The 22,002-nt window shown below is 40.4% G+C and overlaps 1 protein-coding gene across 1 annotated transcript in view; it reads right to left on the bottom strand.

The window, feature by feature from the left end:
- The window catches only part of gria3a (glutamate receptor, ionotropic, AMPA 3a), an 88,775-nt gene extending 73,797 nt beyond the window's left edge, over positions 1-14,978 (bottom strand). Inside the window, exons 1-2 of the mRNA XM_042499938.1 lie at positions 14,702-14,978; positions 14,143-14,301 (exon numbers count right to left, since the gene is read on the bottom strand). Coding sequence (XP_042355872.1) covers positions 14,143-14,301; positions 14,702-14,789 — 247 coding nt within the window. The 5' untranslated portion in view covers positions 14,790-14,978. The remainder of the gene's footprint in view (positions 1-14,142; positions 14,302-14,701) is intronic.
- Between the last annotated feature and the right edge of the window lie 7,024 nt (positions 14,979-22,002).

Here is a 22,002-nt window from a genome sequence, read left to right as displayed (position 1 = left end):
ATCAGGTCTGCTGATGAAAGACCGGGGTGACACAGGCATGCACAGGAATAAAAAAACCTGAACCTGCTCGGTGTTACCGGTAAAAAGATGATGCTGTAATCTTCCAGGAGTGGATGCACCACTGTTAAAATCTGACGGACAGTTTTTCTGCTTCATTTCAAGGACTCGATGGGCCTTTCGTAAACAGTTAAATAAACCTCCCCCCTCATAAACAGAAAAATGTCAAAGCGGATGATCCTCTATTCAGTTCTGGATTCAGCATGCTGCTTCACAGCGGCTCTTTCAGCAGATAACATTATTCAACACAACACAGATCCTCCTCAAATTACAGATTCGCAAAATTCCTTCTGCAGCACACAATATTCAGCTCATGCAATCCAACAAGAATAGAGAGCAGCAATAAAATTAACACTCCTCGGCTCCTCTAATATCAGCCAATTCTCTCCTTACAATGGGAACAATAGCATTGTGTTTGTCAAGGTTAAATAGACAGCCTGTTCTGCTGAAGGATAATGAAATCATATATTTGGGCTCATGAAGCAGTAAACACTCGTCAGCTACGGTGAATTCCCCTGATCATGGTCAGCAATGAAGATACGCATCATTTACTTTATTACAGAGGGGAAGTGGAGCCATGTTTATGCACTGCAGGTTGTATGCATTTCTGTTCTGAATACTAACACATGCTTTATATGCATGATTAATATCCAACTGGGGGAAAAAAATCCACATCTTTTCACTTTTCAGTGCACTTCCATTTTATTTTCTCCATCACCTAACAAACACCCACATCTGCCTGTCATTACTGTCGCTTCTTTTTTTCTCCCTCATCTGTTTCTCTGCTTCTCTTCGCCATCTCCTCAAACTGAACAGGTAGATGCAGCAGAAGCACCAACGCTGTTATACATCTTCCAGAAACTCACGGCTTTTGCAGCTTTGAGGGTCTCTCCTGCAGACAGCTGTGGATTTTTTTTTCTTGAGTCTATCATAAAACTCGCTGATGTAGGGATGAACCCGCGGTGTATGTGCACAGCAGAGCCAAGTCTACAAAGTGAATTCCTAAAGCTCTATTGCTGAGGGGGAATACAGGGGAGCTGCTATCCTCGCCTGAAAAGGGGAACACCGCACGCAGAGAGAAAATTGAACTTTATGCATATAAGAAAGTGAAAATGAGGGAAGGAATGGAGGACTCACACTGAGATGAGGAGGTGAGTTTTTTTTTGGACTGGTGAGAGCCTTGAGGTTTGAGGGAATTGGATGCTGCACTTGGACAAAGCAGGGACAACAACTTTACTTTTTGTGACGATAACAAATAACCTGTTTATACTGCAGGCCGGGTGGGAAGTTATTTTTCTGCTGCTGTCTGAGAGCAGCGCCTGCAGCGACACTAGAGGAGACGAGAGCAGCAGTCTGTTTTCCTAAGGGAGAGGGAGAACGTGTTGGTCTCAGCCACATGGGAATACCTGTCTTGTCTCCGGGTCACATGTTCTGTATGAGAAGAAGGCAGAGGACGCGGCACAAACATGCAGCTGCTATCCCAAAATTACCAGCTCATAAAAGATGGGGTCAAAGAGAAACACTGGATTTACTCAGCAACTATAGAAGGTACAGAATGTGTGATGATCTGCAGACAGTTGAAAAAGCTACTGTGAGGCCTGTTTCTTTAAAGATAATTCTGCCTTTAAGCATGACGGCTGTTCACATCTATTCAGAGCCTTATGCAGTAAAATGCCCAATATATGCACTACACTAACTTTATTATGGAATGCCTCTTTAGTGCCCTTGGGGTCCCAAAAATATGAATTACTTGCACCTTTCAACATATAATAGCATGAACAAGACAAAGGAGGCTTTCAAAACAGTGACGCAGGGCCGGATACGAGTACGCTTGACCCCGAAGTCCTTATTTTTTTACTTTACTTTACCTTAACATGGAAATGGACTGCTATTTAATGTGAGTAATAGTCTGCGAGTTGAGTTGCAAAAGCGTTTCTCAACATTGCCAGTCTGTCCGGAAATAGGCATATGCGTGCAAAATGCTCCAATTTCAAGATTCAAGATTCAGCTTGGGTTTTTTTTGGTCATTCTTCTTATGTATCTGCATACATAAAGAAAGATGAAATGCTGTTAACGCAGCCCACAGCAGTGCAACAGAATATAAGATATCTACGTATATATATCTAAAAACTTCCTGTTAAAAACAATCCTATTAAACTAGATCTAAAAGCCTTAGGTAATCCCAAGAAATAAAATCTAAATAAAAAACAAACATTAGCTTTTTACTTTGGGCAAAAACTTGGACAAGATCAAGCTGATAAGCCTATGAGCAAGTAGAAAAGTACACCCATTTAGATATCAATTAGCCCTTCAGTGTGTGAAAGTAAAAGACAGATCCCAAACACTGTGGTTGTAACACAAGTTAAAGTCTCAATTTAATCTTCATTCAGGTCTGTGCCGACTTTCTTGTCAACCTAAGCTGATTATTGTTCCTTATGGTAAATTAATCATTATGCCAAATTTCCAAGGTAATAATTTATGTCATGTCACATCCATGTTATTATAACAAGTTTTGTGTAAGACCATTAACCCCTGATGTCACATGTGGGGTTATGTAACCTCTGCATGATTTATCACTGTGGAAAGAACTATGAGCAATAAATCAACGTGATTCATTTCCCCATTGTGACACACAGATTGTCTCTAACTTAAGCCAGTTCACCCCTTATGGCTTATTCCTGCCAAACCAATAACTCTGACATGCTCTATTAATAGCTGCAGGTTTTATCAAAAAGGATAGAAAATGTTAAGTCAGAGATTTAAAAAAAAAAAAAAAAAAGCAAAGAAAATAAGTGCTGTGAATAACTGGAAGTCAAAAACTAAAAGTAATCAGGATCTGTTTCCACTTTTGTTTTAAAGGGGATCTTCAAATGAGACAGCATTACTAGGCCGGACGGAGGATGCCAACAAATCTTGCAAATGTGCTGACTGACAGACACTCAGCAGATTCAGTGTTTCCTCGTGAAAACGAGCTGGGCGGCTAAGCTGTGCCGTCTCCTGAATGATGATTTGCAGGGTCAGGACACACAGCCAGCATCTCTCCCCTGTTATTCCAGCTAACATGCCTCCTTTGCATTCTGGCGGCAGCTGTTTAGTGTGTCAGCTGGACAGGGTGAAGCGGGATGTTTTGGGGATATCTCAGGGCTCTGTCTGTGTCTGACACCTGAGCGAGGATATATTCCGAGTGGGTGTATTCGAACATTATCACAGCTGTAGTCATGTTACCATCAGAAATCTCAAAATTCACTAAAAAAAAAAAAGTCACCCTTGATAATTCAATTTCTTTTAACAGCCCATAATGCAGGAAAACCTACGTAAGTGACAACCACGATAAGTATGTACCATATTTACATAAAATGAATGCCCTAGAGTAACATTCCAATGCAATTGTCGTGCACTTGCATCAAAAAAATTCAAGTGCCCTCTATTTATAGGCAATGTCTCAGCAGAATAAAAAAGTGAAAAGTCCATAATTTAATTTTTCTCAGTACTAATGGAAAGAATAAAGCATCCCAGGTTTTGAATCAGCATGAATGGACAGGTCAAAGAAAAGGCCCAAACTGAAAACATTCATATTTGAGGTCACTAAAGACCTAAACTCGCTCTGTAAACAGGTCATTAACTGTGCACCTCCCTACAGTAACCATGGTTAATGTTTGTTTCCAAAGCATAAAATTAGATTTCTGTCCTGCGTCAATCCTTAAAATCCTCCTTTAACTTCCACATGAATCCATTACAGTGTTTGACCTTTAACAACGCTCTAATTTAAAAGATTTGTTCCATTACATTCAGGCATCTCAATCCTTCAAGCCTTTTTAAGCTAATTAGAACATTTAAGTTATGATGTAGGACAAACCTGAAAGTCAATTTCAGAAATCCTGTTGTGCATGTTTGAAAATGCAGCTCAATTGTCAAAATTAAAATGGAAACTCACTGACAGTGTAAATCATACAATACTCTGAAGCACCGCTGTCCTACGTAATCATGAACATTGAAGCTGGACTGTTTTTACTGTATTTACCATCTCGTCTTAGCATGTTAGCATGCAGTCATATAGACTAGGTTTACATGCATATTCATTTTTTTTGCTCTTATTCCAAAAAGGAAAATATTCCTACCAAGCTGTTTACACAGCTAATAAAAATGAAAAAAATCTCACTGATATTCCTGTGTACATGAAGCTGTGCAAGCCGTGGCCTGTTGTACAAACACAGCCACCCTCTTTCCCTCGCTCCTTCCTTGTAAATGTCTGTGTTGCTACATTTGCACAATTCCAGAAACCTGTCAATATCAAAGTCTTTCATAATGTTAAAAAGCGTGTGTGTTTTTCTTCTAACCAGAAATTTGAGCTTTTCCTCTGGGCATGCATTTCTACGCCAACCTTGCAAACTGTTGGCTAGTTGGTGTACAACGTATCCATGACAACACACAGAGCCGACTGTACAAAAGCAAGAGGCTGTGTGTCGCAAACTGCAGTAAAAACTCCAATTTAAAAACATATTCCGTATGCGTTGTATACATGTCCAAAGAATGTGCAAATAATATCAACATATTCCACATGTCTTAATCAGAAAATGCTTAATTTGGAAAAAGACCTCATATGGAATATCCAAATGGGACATTGTCCTATTCTGAATAATACTGGAATATAAGCGTGCATGTAAACATAGCCACTGTCCAAATTGCACTGAACACAGAGTGCAGCTGAAGCTGATGGGGATATAATTAGCTCTGCAATCACATTTTAAGCAATCCATCCAGTAGTTGTTGAGCTACTTCTGTCAAAACCACAAATTTAAACCTGCAGCTGGCACAAGAGGAAACATTATGCAACACAGATTCATTAGGATTCATCCTCTGAATGTCTGTACAAAATGTCATGGCAATTCATCCAATAGTTATTAAGGAATTTCAGTCTAGAAGAAAGTGGTGTCGACTGACAAGACTGACGTTGCCGTTCATAGGGGCTCGCTGCTAACATGGCTAACAAGAAATGACATCAAATACATTATGCATGTTTACTAAATTGCACATGAGCTTTTGAGCTTTTAATCTTCACAGTATCTCATATAGTTTGAGTTTAATAAGATGTACTCATTCTACTGAGAGGGTTGTCAGGATATGCTGGTTCAATTTCGCCACAAAATCCCAGTAAATGTTTGTTTCGAGTTGAAAATCTGACTCAAGGCAAAGAGCACTAGGTTTAAATGATCTCTGTGTTATGACATTTAAGCGTTTTATATTTGTATCCGCATTACATTCTGCATTGTTGTGCAATTCATCCCAGATGACCAACCACAGAGAAAGCAGAGGGCATATAGGGACTGAAGCTTGAGTAGGTGTTTCTCCTCAGGCAGTGCAGTTGCATGTTGGCTGGAATTCCCTCTTCTCTACAGATTACAGCTTTGTTTAAAGCACACGTTTTCTTCCGGCGGGTTACCCCCAGCAGATGCTCATTAAACGCAAAGAGCGGGGCAACACTGCTTGGATTAGCTCTAATCTGAGGAATACAACTGGATTCAGCCCACATGCTAAAAGAACATGACAGAAGGAAATCTACAGCAGCGATACACAGACAGGGCCCCTGGCTATTGGAGTCCTGTATGAAAGAATGCACTTTAATATCTCACTGCAGCGCAGTGAAAGCGCTGCTAACACTCCACCTACACATGCTTTGCATATACTGAAAAAAAACATCATCCAAGGACGACTATTACAGGGGACAGATGAATACAACACATTCAATTTAAAAAGGTAATGCTGTAATACTGCAGAAGATACTGGGACACGGATTCACATCAAAAACGCACCAAGAAAAAAAGTAAGCGGGAGATGAAATGACTGTGTGCAAAGTCATTTCAATTAACTTACAACAACATCAAAATTCTTCATTCAAGTGTATGAAATTAATTTATTTTATGGATTAAAATTAATTATAAAATATAACTCTCAGCCTTTTCATAACTCATTATCTCTAATCATTTGCTCTGGTGCTTGATGTTGTAAAATAACACAACATAAATATATCTCACCATGAACTGTATCAATATTGAATAATGAACATTTTCTTGTCTCAAGAAAATTGAAATCACTGCTGCTTTACATTCAACAGCTGAGCTCATGCAACTTCTCCAAATCTATGAAAGCAGCCGCCTCTAAATAATTCACTGCCCCGCCGGCATCTTTGGTTTTTCTTTGGCGTTATTCGGTGTAGTTCACAGCTTGTTGTCCTTGGATAATCTCAGGTAACATTTAGTGAATAACAGCAGAGCTTTTCAGAGGCAGCCTCCCTGAAGGACGTTGTGTAAGACTGCAACAAACTGCTGCAGCATCACTGTAGCTTGTCAGTAGTGATCACCGTCGCTCCGTTACAGCGCTGACATGTACGCACATTCTGATGCACAGGATGAAAGACTAACTGCACATCTCCAGTGGCTTGCCCTCGAACCTATTCAGTACTATTCCGCCATTTTGCAGTATTACGACCAGCCAGGGCTAAGTGACTCAGCTTGAGAAAAACAAAAAATAAGATCTTACAATGAGCTTTTAGCACTCGACTGACAGTGATGCCTTCTGTCAACTGATATTTAAAAGCCTCTATTATAGTTCTGGTCATTTTTTTAGCATCAGCACTCCCTTGTTCAAAAAAAGCTAATGCATTTATGCTGCATGATGACCCATGAGTGTCACCCCGCAGCAATACACCCTAAAAGCACTTATTAAACTAAGGGTCAAACCATGCATTTACGTCAGTGCAAGTATCGGTTAGTAAAAGGCACTGCCTGCGAGTGAAATGACGCTTTAGTTAGATAAAATTATTCTACAGACGCTCTGAAAGCTTTTATGTTTTTGTTATGCTCCCCAATGAGAACGGCATGACAAATCTGAGGATGAGTACTTGTCAACTTGGGGCAGGTCATCCAAACTGACAGGACTCTGGCTGCAGTAGCAGTAACTCAGATATTTTTATCAGTGCATCGTGATAAAAGGACACGCTTTTGGGTAAGTGTCTCTTTCAGTTCAAGGGCTCCCAAATCGAGAGGATCCATTTAAAGCTTCCACATGAAACACAAACATACAAGATGTCTGGTTGCAGCAGAGGTGGGGAATATGGTTTTCATGCTGAACAAGTTTTTATAATTGAGTGTTTTTCTCCCTCTGATTAGGATGACATCACTGACTCTGATGCTGCGGTATAAAAAAAAAACCTCAACATTTTCAATAATAATTTATTGTGTGTATACACATTCATTACTCTGGCCACAGAGTGAGGATTAAGATAGAGACTATCATGCAGAATTCTCTCCCTTAGGCCAAACAATTTGACAACCTTGTCTCTAGTGCTCATGCATCATTCATGACTTGTCGGTTTAAATGAGTTCTCAGTGTCATGATGGATCCAAGGTTGTTACGTATTGTTTGGTTATGCTCCAGCATGTTTATTTTAATACAGTAACTACAGCAAAAACTGTGTAAAGCATTTCCAAATTGACATTTACCTTTAGATATTAAAACATTTTCAAAACCTCTAATGATCCAATGTGAAAAGATCCTCTGATTACATTTTTCTTTCTTCTTGAAACCTCGCAGTTCTTGTAATGATGGCTCGGCGGGAGTTGCTGCATCCGTGAATACGTATAACACTAAACACTGACACTAAAGAAATAGCAGTAAATATGAAGCGACCACCAGGAGCTGTTCGGCTTAGCTTAGCACAACGACTGGACACAAGATGAAACAGCTAATTTGGTTCTGTCTAAAGGTAACAAAATCCAGCACCTCTAACTTTCAGTTATTTAGTTTAAGATTTAGATTAAGTTTTTGTTTCTGATTGCCTGGCAACCTAACAGAGACAATAAAACACTGGGAAGTTTTGTACCCAGCCAAAAAAAAAAAAATTCCCAATATCACAATGTGTTGTTTTTGCATTCTGATTCATGTATGAATTTAACAAACAAGATACAACATGTTCTGTAGAAGTGTCAACTGCAGATGTGCTTGTAGGCTTTCAGTCTGAATGGTGGATGTAGCTTCATTTTTAGTGTACAGACACGAAACTGGTATCAATCTACTCACCTAACTCGAGGCAAAATAGCAAACCTGCATATTTCATATAATGTCTATACTATTCCCTTAACGGTTCTACATATATCACTCAGAGCAATAATATACAGCAAACCATTTTTTGCTATGTAAAGATTTAATGAGGTAATGACGTCCACAGCAGAGAATTAAGTCACACTACCTCTGTGTGTTGTAATCGAGCTTCTCTGTTCTTTGTTTTGGTAGCAGGGACAGCTTCATGTGCGTGTTAATGCATGGGCGTCCCTCCCTACATTTCCGATTGTCTAGCCATAGGCGCCGATCTGCACTTCACTCATATGGTGTTTACAGCTGATAACGTCTTCTCAATCCAAGGTGGAGGGACAACGTTGTCATGGAAGCAAAATGCACACCCTCTGGTTTCACTCCAGGTTAACACTGTTAGCACTGTCAGCACTGCTGCCTTTGTTTTCACTGTTAGCCACAGCCAAACAGTTCAGAAACAAGACCGTGCACTTTAGAGTGATTTCCTGTATCCCTGTCATGTGGGTTTCGCCACTGCTCTGCCCTTTAAGCGACTAGCAGAACGTGAGCACCAAGTACGACCGATTCTTTCGCCCACTAATCACCATAAGTAAATATTAGACCCATTTTTCACCAGCCACATATATGTGAACCTGTCTCTGCCTCAGCAACACACTGTGACGCACATCTGGCAACAACTGATATCATTTTCCACTTGATATCGGACATTAAGATAGCAAATAAAAACAAGGGGGAATATAAGGAGCAAAAACACCATTTTTTTTTTAAATTTCAAATATATTCTTCAAATATATAGTGATGTATTGTACTGAATCAGCTTTCGTCCACACAAAGTTCACAACACTTCAAAATGAGGTGTGGGGATGCAGGGGAGAGAAGACTGCCCACTCAGGAGATTTGGAATGTACACCATTTCATACCATTGGCACAGCCTTTAATATGTCATCTTTTGTTATAGACCATCTTTGCTGCTGCCACTTCAGCTAAGTCACCTCCACATTTACTTGTGACATCAAAGGTGAGAGCCATGTGCAGGCAATTCTGGCCCAGACTCTGAATGTCAGATAGCTCCTTTAAATAATGTATTGAATATTACACCATTAGATCTTATAATCCAGGATACACAGCCAACTATGAACAATGTGACTTTCACACCAGGTGAAGGTGATCCTTTCCCTTTCTGCATTACTGAAAATACATCTTATCTTGAGGTTGTTTGGATAACACATTAGAAATTTTAATGTGCCAGTGTGTGCTGCCGCTCCTCTATCCTCCCTGCTTTTACTGTCTCTATGCAGATCACAAGGCAAAAAGTAATGGGATAGTTTTAGCTCATATTGTAAGTGTTATGAGCATACTTTTTCCACATACTCAATTTGCATACAAGAACTGCAAAAACTAAAATGTCCATATTTGGACACAGCTTATGAGTCAATGTATTCACCACGGTCTTAATAATGCAAAAGAATAAGAAGTAGAAGAAGTAGAGGAGGAGGAGGAGGAGGAGGAGATCTGGCTCCTTAAACTGGTCTATGCTGCATTAGTAGGACTGTCCATTGCCTACACAGTGAAGTGCTCTAACATTAGCCTCTGTCTGAGCAGCATCACACTGGTTGAGTCACCGCAGAGGGAGGATAGGTGGCTATAATAAACGCTCTTATAAGAAACACACTGTCATATTGACGTTTGATTAAATTAAAAGTTCATCTCTGGGAAAATTCTGTTATGAGTAGATTCATCCTGCTGCCACTTTAGACGGAAGAAGTGAAGTCTTAAAAAATGCATGATGTGGCTTTTTAGGATGTTTGTTTTTTACTTCAGCATCCACTGTAACTAAGTATGTGCTCAGACATCCCAAGTCTCAGCAGAGTCAGGAAACCTGATGCGGCCCAACTTATTTCTTCTGGTACGCCGTGTGTGGGCCGATGCTGGGCCTGGTCATTTTTATAATGGCCCTCTGATGACACCGATGGCAGCCGGAAATTAAGTAGTTTATTTGGCCCAGTGCTGGGGCGTCATTCCTCCCGAGTCTCAGCCAAGTTGGGCACCCATAAGCAGCTGGACTTTTTTCTTCTGGCATGCCGAGTTTGGGCCACTGCTGGGCCATGTAATTTTTAATAACTCCCAGTGATGGCAGTGTCTGCAGCCCGAATCGGGGCAGTTCATCCAGACTCTCAACCAAGTCAGGCAACTGGACACGGCATGCTGAGGTGGGGACAATGCTGGGCCAGGTCATTTTGGCTTCTTCAGAAGGACGTGAAATGATCTGTCCTCACTGTCATCATATTCAGAAAAGTACTGTATAATCCCACATGAACTTGGTTGAACTCCACTCTGATTGTCCAGCCGGAACCAGCGGCTCTGTCTCCGCTGTCTCTTCTTGCCCTGACCTCAGTCTCTAATGGATGTAACCTTCCCATTCCTGCATTTATGCACACAATCTGACCTGGCCCGGGGCAAGGTGTCACATCAATACATCCTGCAGCTTCACTCCAGCCAGCCACAAATTGGTGCGGTAATAAACACAATGGCACAGTGAAGTTCTCTTTGTCGGGATCAATTCAATCAAGCTGCAATGGCTGAATATACAGTTTGCTGCGATGTGTCATTTGCTGTTTACGGGTTTGTTTGTTTTTTTTTCAACTTTCATGGCTGCTATGCAAGCATCAAACTGAAGATTCAGCGTCTCTGGCCAGGAGAAGTTTGGAGAACAGCCATATATTAGCAGAGAGGGACCGAGGAAGAGAAAATGAAAGCTTGGTGAGGATTGATTTTTCCATACTAGAGAACAAACTGGAGCCACACACATACACACTCCTGTTGGACTATCCCTCCACCTATTGATCCGCACTGCCAATAACACAGTCATTTGCCATCAGGGATTTGTAACAATCATTATATACTGACCCAGCTGGAGGACAGCAGTGTTGTCCTGCTTTATTCCATTCAGGATATGCACAACAAAGGCAAAAAGTCATTCGTCTAATGCACACACCTTATTACTCTATTCATTTGTTTCATACAAAAGTTTTGCAGACAATCCCAAAGATCACAAGCAATAAGCAGATTTAAAATCTCTGTCATCTCAACACATGCTAATCTTATCAAAACTAACGATGCGAGCTGTGGGAAAGCACAGCGATGACTAACCTGTCATCCTTGCCAGAATAGAAATGTGTCAAATCATAATCATCACATTCATTTGCTACATCAACACCTGCCAGGCGAGCAGGGCATTATGCAATCCAGACTACTAAAAATAAGAATCATGGAGTTTGGTGCATTTTCAAGCAATGTCTTAGTCACAAGCTGGCCTTGCTGGGCCGCATAATGAGCTGCTCACTAGTCTTTTTCAACTGGGAAGCATTTAGCTTAGCTTGCATCAGCTTATCTCACTGAAATTAATCCTCCTGATTATCTTGTTTTTCTTCTTATACTTTGGGAGGAAAAACTTTAAGCTTCTTTCAAAGACAATGGATTCAGGTTTACTCATAAAGAAGCCTGGCTATGGTCTGAATCTTTAATAGGAGCACCATCCAAAAATATACAGTAATTCAACATGCCTTCATTTTTAAACTCTACAGGGCTCCACATGTGGCACATTAGTTCGATACAATAACTTGCTGGAGGATAATATAACAATAAATTCCAAAATGTTACATTTGAGCATTATTCTGTAGAATAAATGAATATGACCAAAGACAACCCGACTGGTGGAAAAACAGCTCATTGACACTGTCACAAGAAATGTTTCTGCTCGATGAGTAATTGGACATAAAGGCCTCCTTGAAATGAAAAACAAGCCCAAGCAGCAGAGTTTGTGCTTTACACCTGATCCTGACAAGCCAAGCATGTAATATTCATCTCTTCCTCCGTGGCAACTGCTGAAGTGCCCTTGAGCTAAGCACTGACCCCTCAGCCGTCTTGGTGTAATCACTCAGCAGCCGCCAGAGCAAGGCTGTGGTCGAACTGCGTCAAGGTGTGAGTGTTTAACACTGCGTCTCCCTGCAACTTCACCCCAAGGCTGCTGCTTCCACTCACCGACGACTACATCACCTCAGCAGCATTTTAGATTTTTCTCATAGCCGAGCCGTAGATATACCTGGCACAATTGTGTTCAATTTTCCATTCTTTTTGGGCCCTTTTCTCACTTCATTAGGTTACACAGCCGACTCTACGGCAGCTGACAGAGTTTGGAGAGCTGCAGCTGATCCTTAAGCGTGAAGTGTGAAGTGCAGTTGGTGGGAAGAAGGATAACAAATTAATTCTCCAGGCAGAGCTTGGTGCCCTACATGGCAGAGGAGTGACTGGTAGACCAATTATGAAGCCATCTCACACTCCACAGCCCTTCCTACCAAATCCATCATGTTTGCGGAGATGACTACATGGATTACAGCATGTTACAGCTGATACAGTAGACTATTTATACATCAAAGGTGTAGTAAGACAAATGTATGCCACTGTGTTGCTGTTGTTACAAGAGAATGGGATGTTTTAAATCATTATCAGAGAGACTGACAATTTAACCCTTTGAAACTTGGGCAAACTGCCTTGATTTCTTTCAAATGCACAGGAAGAAGTTGCAGGTTGCGAGTTACAAGAAAATTACCTCAAATTTAGCCCCAAAAAAGAAAAGAAAAAAGGTTAACTTTTTTTTAAAAAAAGACAACAAAATAACATATAGATAAAAAAGCCAATAATAACAAATAAATATTATAAAATAATGATATATATAATAATAATATTATATATTTAAATAAAAAAATATATACATGAACAAATATAAATACATTTGCTGACATTTCCCTGTTTTTATTATTATTAACCGTTTTATTTTTTTTTGTTTTTCAAGTTTATTTTTTGGGGCTTTTATGCCTTTAATTAACAGGAAAGCTGATGTGTGAAAGGGGGAGAGACAGGGGACGACATGATACATGGAGCGCCTGCTCTATCCACTGAGTCAGGCGCCCCATTACTATTAATTTCAAATAAGTTTCCTCTCTCTCCTTCTTAAAACTAATTTTCAAGTCACTTTCTTGCAATTTGTGAGGCATCAATCAAACCAATTTGCATAGTTTTCAAAGGTTGAACTGCATTAAAAAGGAATCAGAATGCAGCACAAGAAAACTGATGTTTTTCCAGGCTTCAAAGGATTAATAGCCTGGTTTGGACCCAAAGTAGCCCAAAGATGGCTACTAATTTGCACTATATTTGACTAATTGTGAAAAATAACATTTAGGGAGTTTATTATTTACCTTCCAAAACCTCAACATAAGCCTATTTATCAAGGTTCAGAGGTGAAGTTTACTTTGGAATATCTCAAAAGTTATGTCTTGTATTCATTTGGAGGTGAAGGGGTGGGACATTCAAGACGAAAGACATGCTCAAATGCAACAATTCACACAACACAGCCAACATAACACATAACAAGTAGCCACCACCACAATGCAAGTTGTCACTGACATCCATCACCTACAGCCTTTATCTGATACCACAGCCCGGCTGTGGTATCAGCCAGAATAGCACTGTTTGTTTTACCCTACTTTCAAGTACAGTCATCTAAGTGCTGCTCATCAGCATCTCTGGCATTACTGAATTACTCAGTTTACAAAATCACTGTGTTTGTCCAATTACAGGCCATCATGCTCCATCATCCAGCTGGTGACTTGTGTATTAGTTTTGTGTATTAGTCCAGACACTTGGCAGGTGTGTTTAAAGTATGAGCCCAATCCATTATATCCCAACACCAATTTCAGCTCCTAAACATCTGTGTAATTTTCATATTGGCCTGCCAAAGAGACAATTATAGTAAAGCATCTCACATACTGTGTGTGTGAATGTTAGACTGGAGCCAGCATCATTACTTCGGGGTAGAATTTGAAAAACAAAATAATTGCATCTTTTGTTTTTTTTACCAAAACACAATGGAAGCATAACATTCTCTGCTGTTTTTACGCTAAGAAAAATTCTTATTAAGCAGTTTATACAGCTACTCACAGGCGTGTGTGACAGAGAAGCTGTTGGAGGACTCCAGGTTGTCAACATTGTAATTGAGGTGGAAGGGTTTCTCCGTCACATTCTGGTTGGTGTTATACAGCTGGACAGCGAACCTGAAGGCGCTGTGCTCCTGCACTGTAGAGCGCATGAACAGTCCACCTACAGGAAAGAAAATGTCACACAGAACAGCGCTCTTAATTCCCAACATACATGAAGAATGCACTTTTCACTCCTGCGATCAGGAGAGGACTTTTTGTGCAGAGCGAGGGCAGTGCCGCACAATTACGCATTATTGGACACATGATCTGTTCATTTAAAGAAAGGCAGACGAGAAATAACTAAACAATGCTCTACAGAAAGCAAAATTTCGATCAACTCTATTTTTACCAAACCGCCTACGAAGACGCGCAGGATGCCACAACCTCCTGGCTTTATGAGAAGTGAACTTGGGAATGAATTATGCAAATAACCTCATCAGTGCCACTTGCGGAGACGTGTCCTATATAGACTACGCGAACAAAGAAATGTAAATGTAGTCAGAGCATCCCATTGAACTTACCAATGTTGATTTGATTTGGAAAGCCTGCCAACGAGTCCCCCCAAAAATACAATAAAACAAGGACTGTCGCGATTGCGCGATGCCACATTTTTCTCCGAGAAGTGAAATCAACTCCTGGTCTGGATGTGACAGAGGGAGAACAGGGAGAACCATGTACACGGAGCGGGTACGCAAAGAAATCCACAAGATGCGGCGTCTCTATCTCGCGCTCTCTCTCTCTCTCTCTCTCTCTTTTCCTCACTCACTGTGTGCACCCACGTTGAATGTGTGCCAGCGCAACTGCAGAGCCAGCCCTCTGCTGCTGGAAAGCCAGTGTTTTATCTCAAAGATGGTGGTGGTGGTGGCGGAGGAGGAGGAGAGGAAAAGCGGATCTCCTTACTGTGGATAAGGACCTCTGAAATGGGCCAGAGAGAGAGAGAGAGAGAAAGAGAAAGAGAGGGAGAAGGAGGAAGGAGAGGGAGAAAGAGGAGGGAGGGGAGAGGCGGGGGGGCGTTTATCAAACTTGGTCTGACGTTGAATTATAATAAGAGCAGCCTCCCGTCTTCCTCCTCACGTCACTGCAGAGTTGGTGTGTGAGGTGGTGTATAGCCTCTGCTGGGTTTTGGTGTGTGTGGTGCAAATGCAGAGCAGCACAGACCAGTTTCTATAGTCATAGTGGACCAACAGTATACTGCTGACTTGTGAGTGCGTGCATGCAATGTGTGCACACAGGCCATGTTTGTCTGTCTGTCTGTGTCCTTTTTCTCAAATGCATCTTGTCTGCATCCCTGTTGTGATCAGATTTGTAGCTGCACTCATGCAGCAGCAGTGCTGCATACTATAGCAGCAGAATCTTAGGCTGTCCTGTCCCCTGCAGGTGTTTGAGTGCAGAGACTGTATGTGGGAGCTAATGCACTGATTTATCACTGTTTAATCACTGATTGCCAAGTGGCCTCACTAATGCTGTACATTAGAATCCTAATTGACTTACTTTTGTTGCGCCGGCATGAGGAGCATATTGCTGCAGTCCTCAGCTGGAAGACTCATACAGTGGCATAAAGTCCTTTTCTCTGCTGTTGACTTAATAATCTACACAGCCTTCTTGCGTCGTCAGTGGGCTATGGGAACAGATTCATTTTTCCACTGAAAAGACATTTTCAGCACATTTGTGTAATTGAACAGAGATGTTTTGGTGAAGGGTAAATCATTTTTACTGTTTGCATCATTATATTCGTTCAGGCACCATGTTATATTATCATAAGCATGGATGGATGGAGTGCTGCAGGAAGGAAGGACAAAGCCCGACGCTGAAGTTAGCTTTGCCCTGGTTCCCTCAACAAAAAGCCAATGGAATTTTTCCATCAGATTTTAAGTTATTGCATAAAATAAGCTCTGTGACAAATGTGTAGGATACTAAGATGTTTTGTTTAGCGAGATAAAATTCACAGATGAAAACCACTTTAATGACTTTTGAAGCCAAAAGTAAAAAAAGCAAATTTGAAGCTATAAACAAATTACACTATGGTGGAATAATTTAACTTCAGCACCACAGCGAGGCTTTAAAGTCATGTTCAGCTTGATGACATTCTTCAGTCTCATTTAGCTGCTCGTTAGCAACTGCCGTTTTTTAGGACACATAAAAGCTTCGAAATTCACAAGTGATATAATTAGATGGTCAACAAAATGCCAAGGTCTATTAAGCTTTTGTTAACCACAGACCTTATTTGAGGCATCTAACCAAACACCCAGTAAAAAAAAAAAAACATTGACTTTCAGACAAGGAAACCAGGAGTGCAAATTGGCAGTTTTTGGACTTATTCCTGTGGCTCTCTTTTATGAGAAAATGGGCCCCTAGGCTCATATGTGCAAAAGGCCCCACCACCTCTCCTACATAAAAGTAAGATAGAAAAAAGAGACTCTGTGGTGGTTTTGCTTTTTTATTTGTTGTTTTGCATGTCTTTGTAGACATAATGCATCTTTTTGTGATACTGTGTCTCTGTAGTATTTTGTGTTTCCTTGTCGTAGCTTTGCATCTCTTTGTTGTCATTTGTGTCTTTTTGAGGTCATTTTGTGTGTCTGTTTTGGTCATTTTGTGTCTCTGTGGTTTTGCCCCCCCCCCCCCCTGTAAATACTGTATTTTGTGTGTCTTTGCAGTTCCTTTGCATCTCACTTTCATTTTTTCCCCGATCATGTTTATGTTCATTTCAATGACATTTTGCAGGTAAAGGCCATGGGGGCCCCCACACACTTTGGGCCCCTGGGCTCCATCTGTTCAGTAATCCATCTATGGTTACCAGTCTAAACAAAAGATTTGCATTCGCCAGCAATCTTAAGACAGAGAGACAGCAGAGGGTCTACAAGGGAGGAATCATCACAGACATATGCTTGAGCGTGTAGAGACTTAAACTGTTTGTGGTTTAACATGGTCCATCCAATTATTACGCCATCAACATGACAGGGAAGTTGCGCTCCGCTTGGCAATCAGACTCGCATGGCAGGAATGGGAATCGCAGACAACATCGCTGCACCAGTGGCACAGCCTAAAGAGTTGATTGCCAGGTAATCTCTTGCCTTAAAACTTAACAATGCCAGCAAATCTCTAACTCCAGCAATGAAGAGGTGGATAAAACTCTTTCAAAGCAGTTGTGCCTGATTTGGTGTAAAATCCACAAACTTATAGCTAGCTTCTTTTTTTTTTTTTTTTACCGTTTCTAATTTAGCACACTGCAACTCTATTTACCTTTGTCTAAATCAATAGTGTGTAATGTCTGCAGCCTGTGCTAAATGCAACATCTACCAAATCACACCAGCGGAGTGAGTTTACAGCTGATTTTCAGAGTGCTTTTTATGATACTGTGGTATATCATTTAAAGCACTTTCTGTACTGCAGTACTGTACAGGAATGTGATTTAAATAGTTATTGAAGTCTATTTCCTAAGGACGACCACTCCTCTGCCTGAAGTTCATTCTCTTTAATCATTTATCTGTTTCAAGACATTAAAGTTAAATAGCTTTATTCACTGCAGTATTGCTTACTCACTATGCAGCACGACTCTTACATTCCATTAGAGTAACTGAGCAATGCAATATCAATTATGCTCACCAAGTGTGATTTGTTGGGACGGGTGTATGTGTGTATTATATATATATACAATATATGTGTGCTGGAGTGGTAGAAATCATTACAGCTTCCTATTTAGGCTGCTGCAAAACCGGCACAGCAGAACAGCTACAGAGCCTGTGCTTATTGATCTGGATGTGATTTAATGCTTGGCATACAGCTCTGATCTTTCACAGGACAGAGCAAGTAGAACAACCGCTCTATAATTAAGTTCAATTCCATGAACGAAAACAATGTCTGGATGGTATGACCTTTTCGCAGACATACACCACCGTTAGTATGTCGTTGGGAGATATGAGTTTCCTGCCACTTGAAGAATGATCCAATTAGTTTCAGTCTACTTCAACATAAACTCTGATTGTTTAAATTAAATTCTTGCAAAACGCAAGAGGTGCCTGTATTTCAACAACTGGTGAATACAAAAGGATAGCAGAAAGTGCAGCGTGCAATAAACTACAAGCAACTCAGTTCTCCATGTTATTAAAACAGAAAGGCATTGTATGAAAATTACTGGTGTGGTGAGCAGGGCTGAACTTTGTGTCTCACGTGTAAAGTGAGATATTAATGCCCAACTCTTGACTTTAAAAAAGCAACCTCACTATAACACGTCAAACAAAATGCAACAGTGTTAAAATGGGGAGAACTGATAAATCATATACTTCTAATGTGCACTCAAGGTCTTTACGGGTCTACCCAGAACCTATAACCCAAGCTCCAACCCAGGACCCATATGGGTTCAAGTCCAGTAATAGTTTTTTTATTATGGGTCTTCATTGGATCCAGGGTCTGTTTTAGCATTATGTGTAATATCCAAGTGGATCCCTGGAAGACCCGTGATCTGTGCTGATAGTGAGAGAAATGCATAAGCATTGTGTGTTTAACTTGCTTGATAATTAGGCTGACTTAGGATCAGATTATGAGAGCAAAAGTTAAGTAAAAAAAAAAAGGTGGCAGAGGCGCCAGCGAGTTAGAGACAGAGCAAAGGAAAGATGGATTGTGAGCCCCGTATATTAATTACAGCAGCTTACATCACAATGACAACAACAACAACAACAACAACAACAGCAACCACAACAACAACCACCATCACAACAACAATAACCCCAACAAAACAGGTGAAAATAGCATAAAATAAAATAAAAATATAGTGTGTCTTAAACATTATTTTCCATTAGAAACAGTAAGATAGGTAAGACCAGTATGTTATATTTGCATTTTTACAGCAATTTAAACTATTATCTTCCATAAAAAAAGTCCTTGTGGACATGCACCAGGACGGGTCTTTAATACCAGCCAAGTCTGCAATATCATTGGCCAAAAACAGATCAGGTATCTCCAGTAGGGTTTGGGTCTGCCATTTTGGACCGTGAAGACCTCTGACATGCTTCACTGGTGTACACATTAATAAAACCCTTATACAGAGACAGAACTGTCATCCTATGGGGAGCACTTTTATGAAACATATCGCATCTTACAATTGTCTTTTTGATGTAACTATTTATGTTACGAGTAGTTATATTACGCCTCGTGCCAAGCAGTGCAGAACTCTGGGGCCAGCTGGCAATCTGCAGCTATAGTTTTGGCATCTGATATATTTTTTCCACAAGCTGCAAGTGAATTTAACAAGAAAACACACAAATAATCTATTATAAACAATATAAAGCATCTACAATATATGAATAAATGATATGATTATGATATATGATAAAACACGCATCCCATGCTTCCACATATTTGTGAGTTTTTTTTATAAACAGAGAGCTAAAGAGATGAGGAGACACACACACATAGACACATAAGCAAACAGAGACAGAGCTCTGCATGGAGCATGGATGAAAACAGAGCAGAGAAACAGAATCATTTGATGATCGACAGAGAGAAATGTGCTTCTGGAGTCAAAGGCCAGACAACTGCTGATGGGTGGCTGTGTAACATTTGATATATTAGGGTGCTTATGCGTCCAGTGTGAAAATGGCACAACAAAGAAGGGCTGAAAATTAGGCCAAAAAAAAAAAGTAGTAAATCTCCCAAAAAAGTCAGACTATTCTACCTTAAGCCAAAAGAAAATTAATACTCTCCCCCTTTCTGACCCTGTGTGACACAAGAACATTTCTCAGCAGAGAAAAGTGACACGAAGAGAGAAACTTTGCTGCAGTGAATTCATCACTGAACGTGTTAAGAATAAAGATGATATGTTTGCCATTTTTATGATTCCCTCCACTCTGCCTCTTAACGAGTCAGTCTGATGGTACAATTTATGCCAGTGTGGCTCTGCGGCCTCTGATTCTCTGGGATCAATAGAAGACAGTGACTTTCAGGATTTCACAGTTTCCCTCGATGAGAAGCTCCTGCACAGATATCTGACAGCATTCATACTTCTAGTATTAGAAGTCCTCTAGTAGAACATTCAGGTCTCCTCAGCACACCTTGGGCATGTTTCCCACTTTCCACCACAGCAAATGAGATCTGCTCAGGGAGTCTCGCTCTCTGTCTGATACACAACCTCTTTAACAAGATTCAATTGAGTGTAAATGTCAGCAGGTCTTTGCAGAACTTCCTATGGAGTTTAAGTAAAAATGGCATTTATGAGGTGTCGACCATATGGCGGACACAATTAATAGCACGGTGTTGTACTGGCACTGGTCCAAGAGGCTAAGCATGAGCAACGTGATGATAGACTGCAAATCGCTCCACTGTATTAACTGATTGTAGGTCAGTTTAAAAATAGAATAATGCGTAACGTACAACCAACCACAGAACAAACATGTTCAATCACCTGTCAATACCAGTCTATCAATTCCTGTGAACTTGACCTTGTTTTTCTATATATAGCAATTGCTTGTTATAACCCACAGAATTATGCACACAAGTTGTAAGCCTGAGGGAGCAGAGTGGCCTAAATACACATATCCAGTGTTACCCGTAGCACTGTTAACACAGAGCACACAGTTACAAACAGACACATCCACAGTGATTAAGTCATCAAAAAGGCGACGGATTTTGACTCACTCGTGATCATTCTCTAAAATTCCACGTGGACATTTGTCAAACAGATGCTGACATAACGATGTAAATTTAGAGCTCTCAGATTTGCATGGTGTAAGTCAGTGATAAAAAGCATTTATCAAGTAAAAAGCAGAGTTATGCATGATGAATGTTTTTTTCCTTTTGTTTTTTGTTTCCTACACTTACTCAAGTTAAGACTTTTTAAGATTTCTTTTTTTATGCTAACCAGAATGAAATTTAAGGCAAACTTTATATTAAAAACTGAAAAAAAACCCAACAAAATTGACATAAATTACTTAGGGACATTTTGCACAAATTTTGCTTGGCAGAGACGGGGCAGAACCATAGACTGTATAAATAATGTGTGTAGCTACAGTGATGTCACCCATTTGTTGTACAGCGACTTTGGCATTTCGGCCAGTACCATCTTGTTTTTTTTTTCATAAGTGACCATATTTGGATGAGAGGCTGGAGCTGCGGAGTAGCGAGGGGTGGATCTGACTCAAAGACTGTAGCACCAACTCACAGACAGCTTGTCACTCAAGTGGCTTCACCCCTAATTATGCATAACTTTTGGGCCTCAACAAAATTTAAGTAAGTTGTAAAAAAAAAAATTACACCCCAGTTTTCATTAGAGTTGAAATTAGCTATAGAGACCAAAACTGCTTTTTGTCCCAGGCTGTAAACATGTTCTGCATTTCACATTTACTGTAAGATGACATTAGGGCCAAAGCCTGCTGGGAGAATTGAAAAGTGCACAGCAGAAGTGCTTTGATGCATGAGCAGCCTCATTTTCCTCAGGCCAGATAACGTAAATGAGGGCTGGCACGGGATAATTAAAGATGAGAAATGCAGTTGTAAACAATGTCTTCAATACCAAACTGTGAACTGTGTAACTAGAGTCATTATTTATTCTCAATCAGGGATCAAGAGGTAGCAAATAGAATCTAATAAAGTGCGATAACGTGTTTCTCTCCTGGATGCTCTGCAGATCAGACTCTGCTTTAATGTCACAACTATCATTCAACCAACATCATACGCAGAGAGAAGACCTGAGGGAATAGCGTACAGTGCGATAAATAATACATGAGCCAAAACCATGGACGGTATGTTACATGCCTGCCTGTCTGGTGAAGTGGCTCCCAAGGGAGGTTTCACCTGTAACTAAACAATAAAAGTAACACCCGTAAAATTC

The sequence above is a fragment of the Plectropomus leopardus genome, chromosome 13 (genome assembly GCF_008729295.1).
Source record: "Plectropomus leopardus isolate mb chromosome 13, YSFRI_Pleo_2.0, whole genome shotgun sequence".
Classification (NCBI taxonomy): domain Eukaryota; kingdom Metazoa; phylum Chordata; class Actinopteri; order Perciformes; family Serranidae; genus Plectropomus; species Plectropomus leopardus.
Note: the sequence above shows the minus strand (reverse complement) of the source record. Positions and strands in the feature narration are given on the sequence as shown.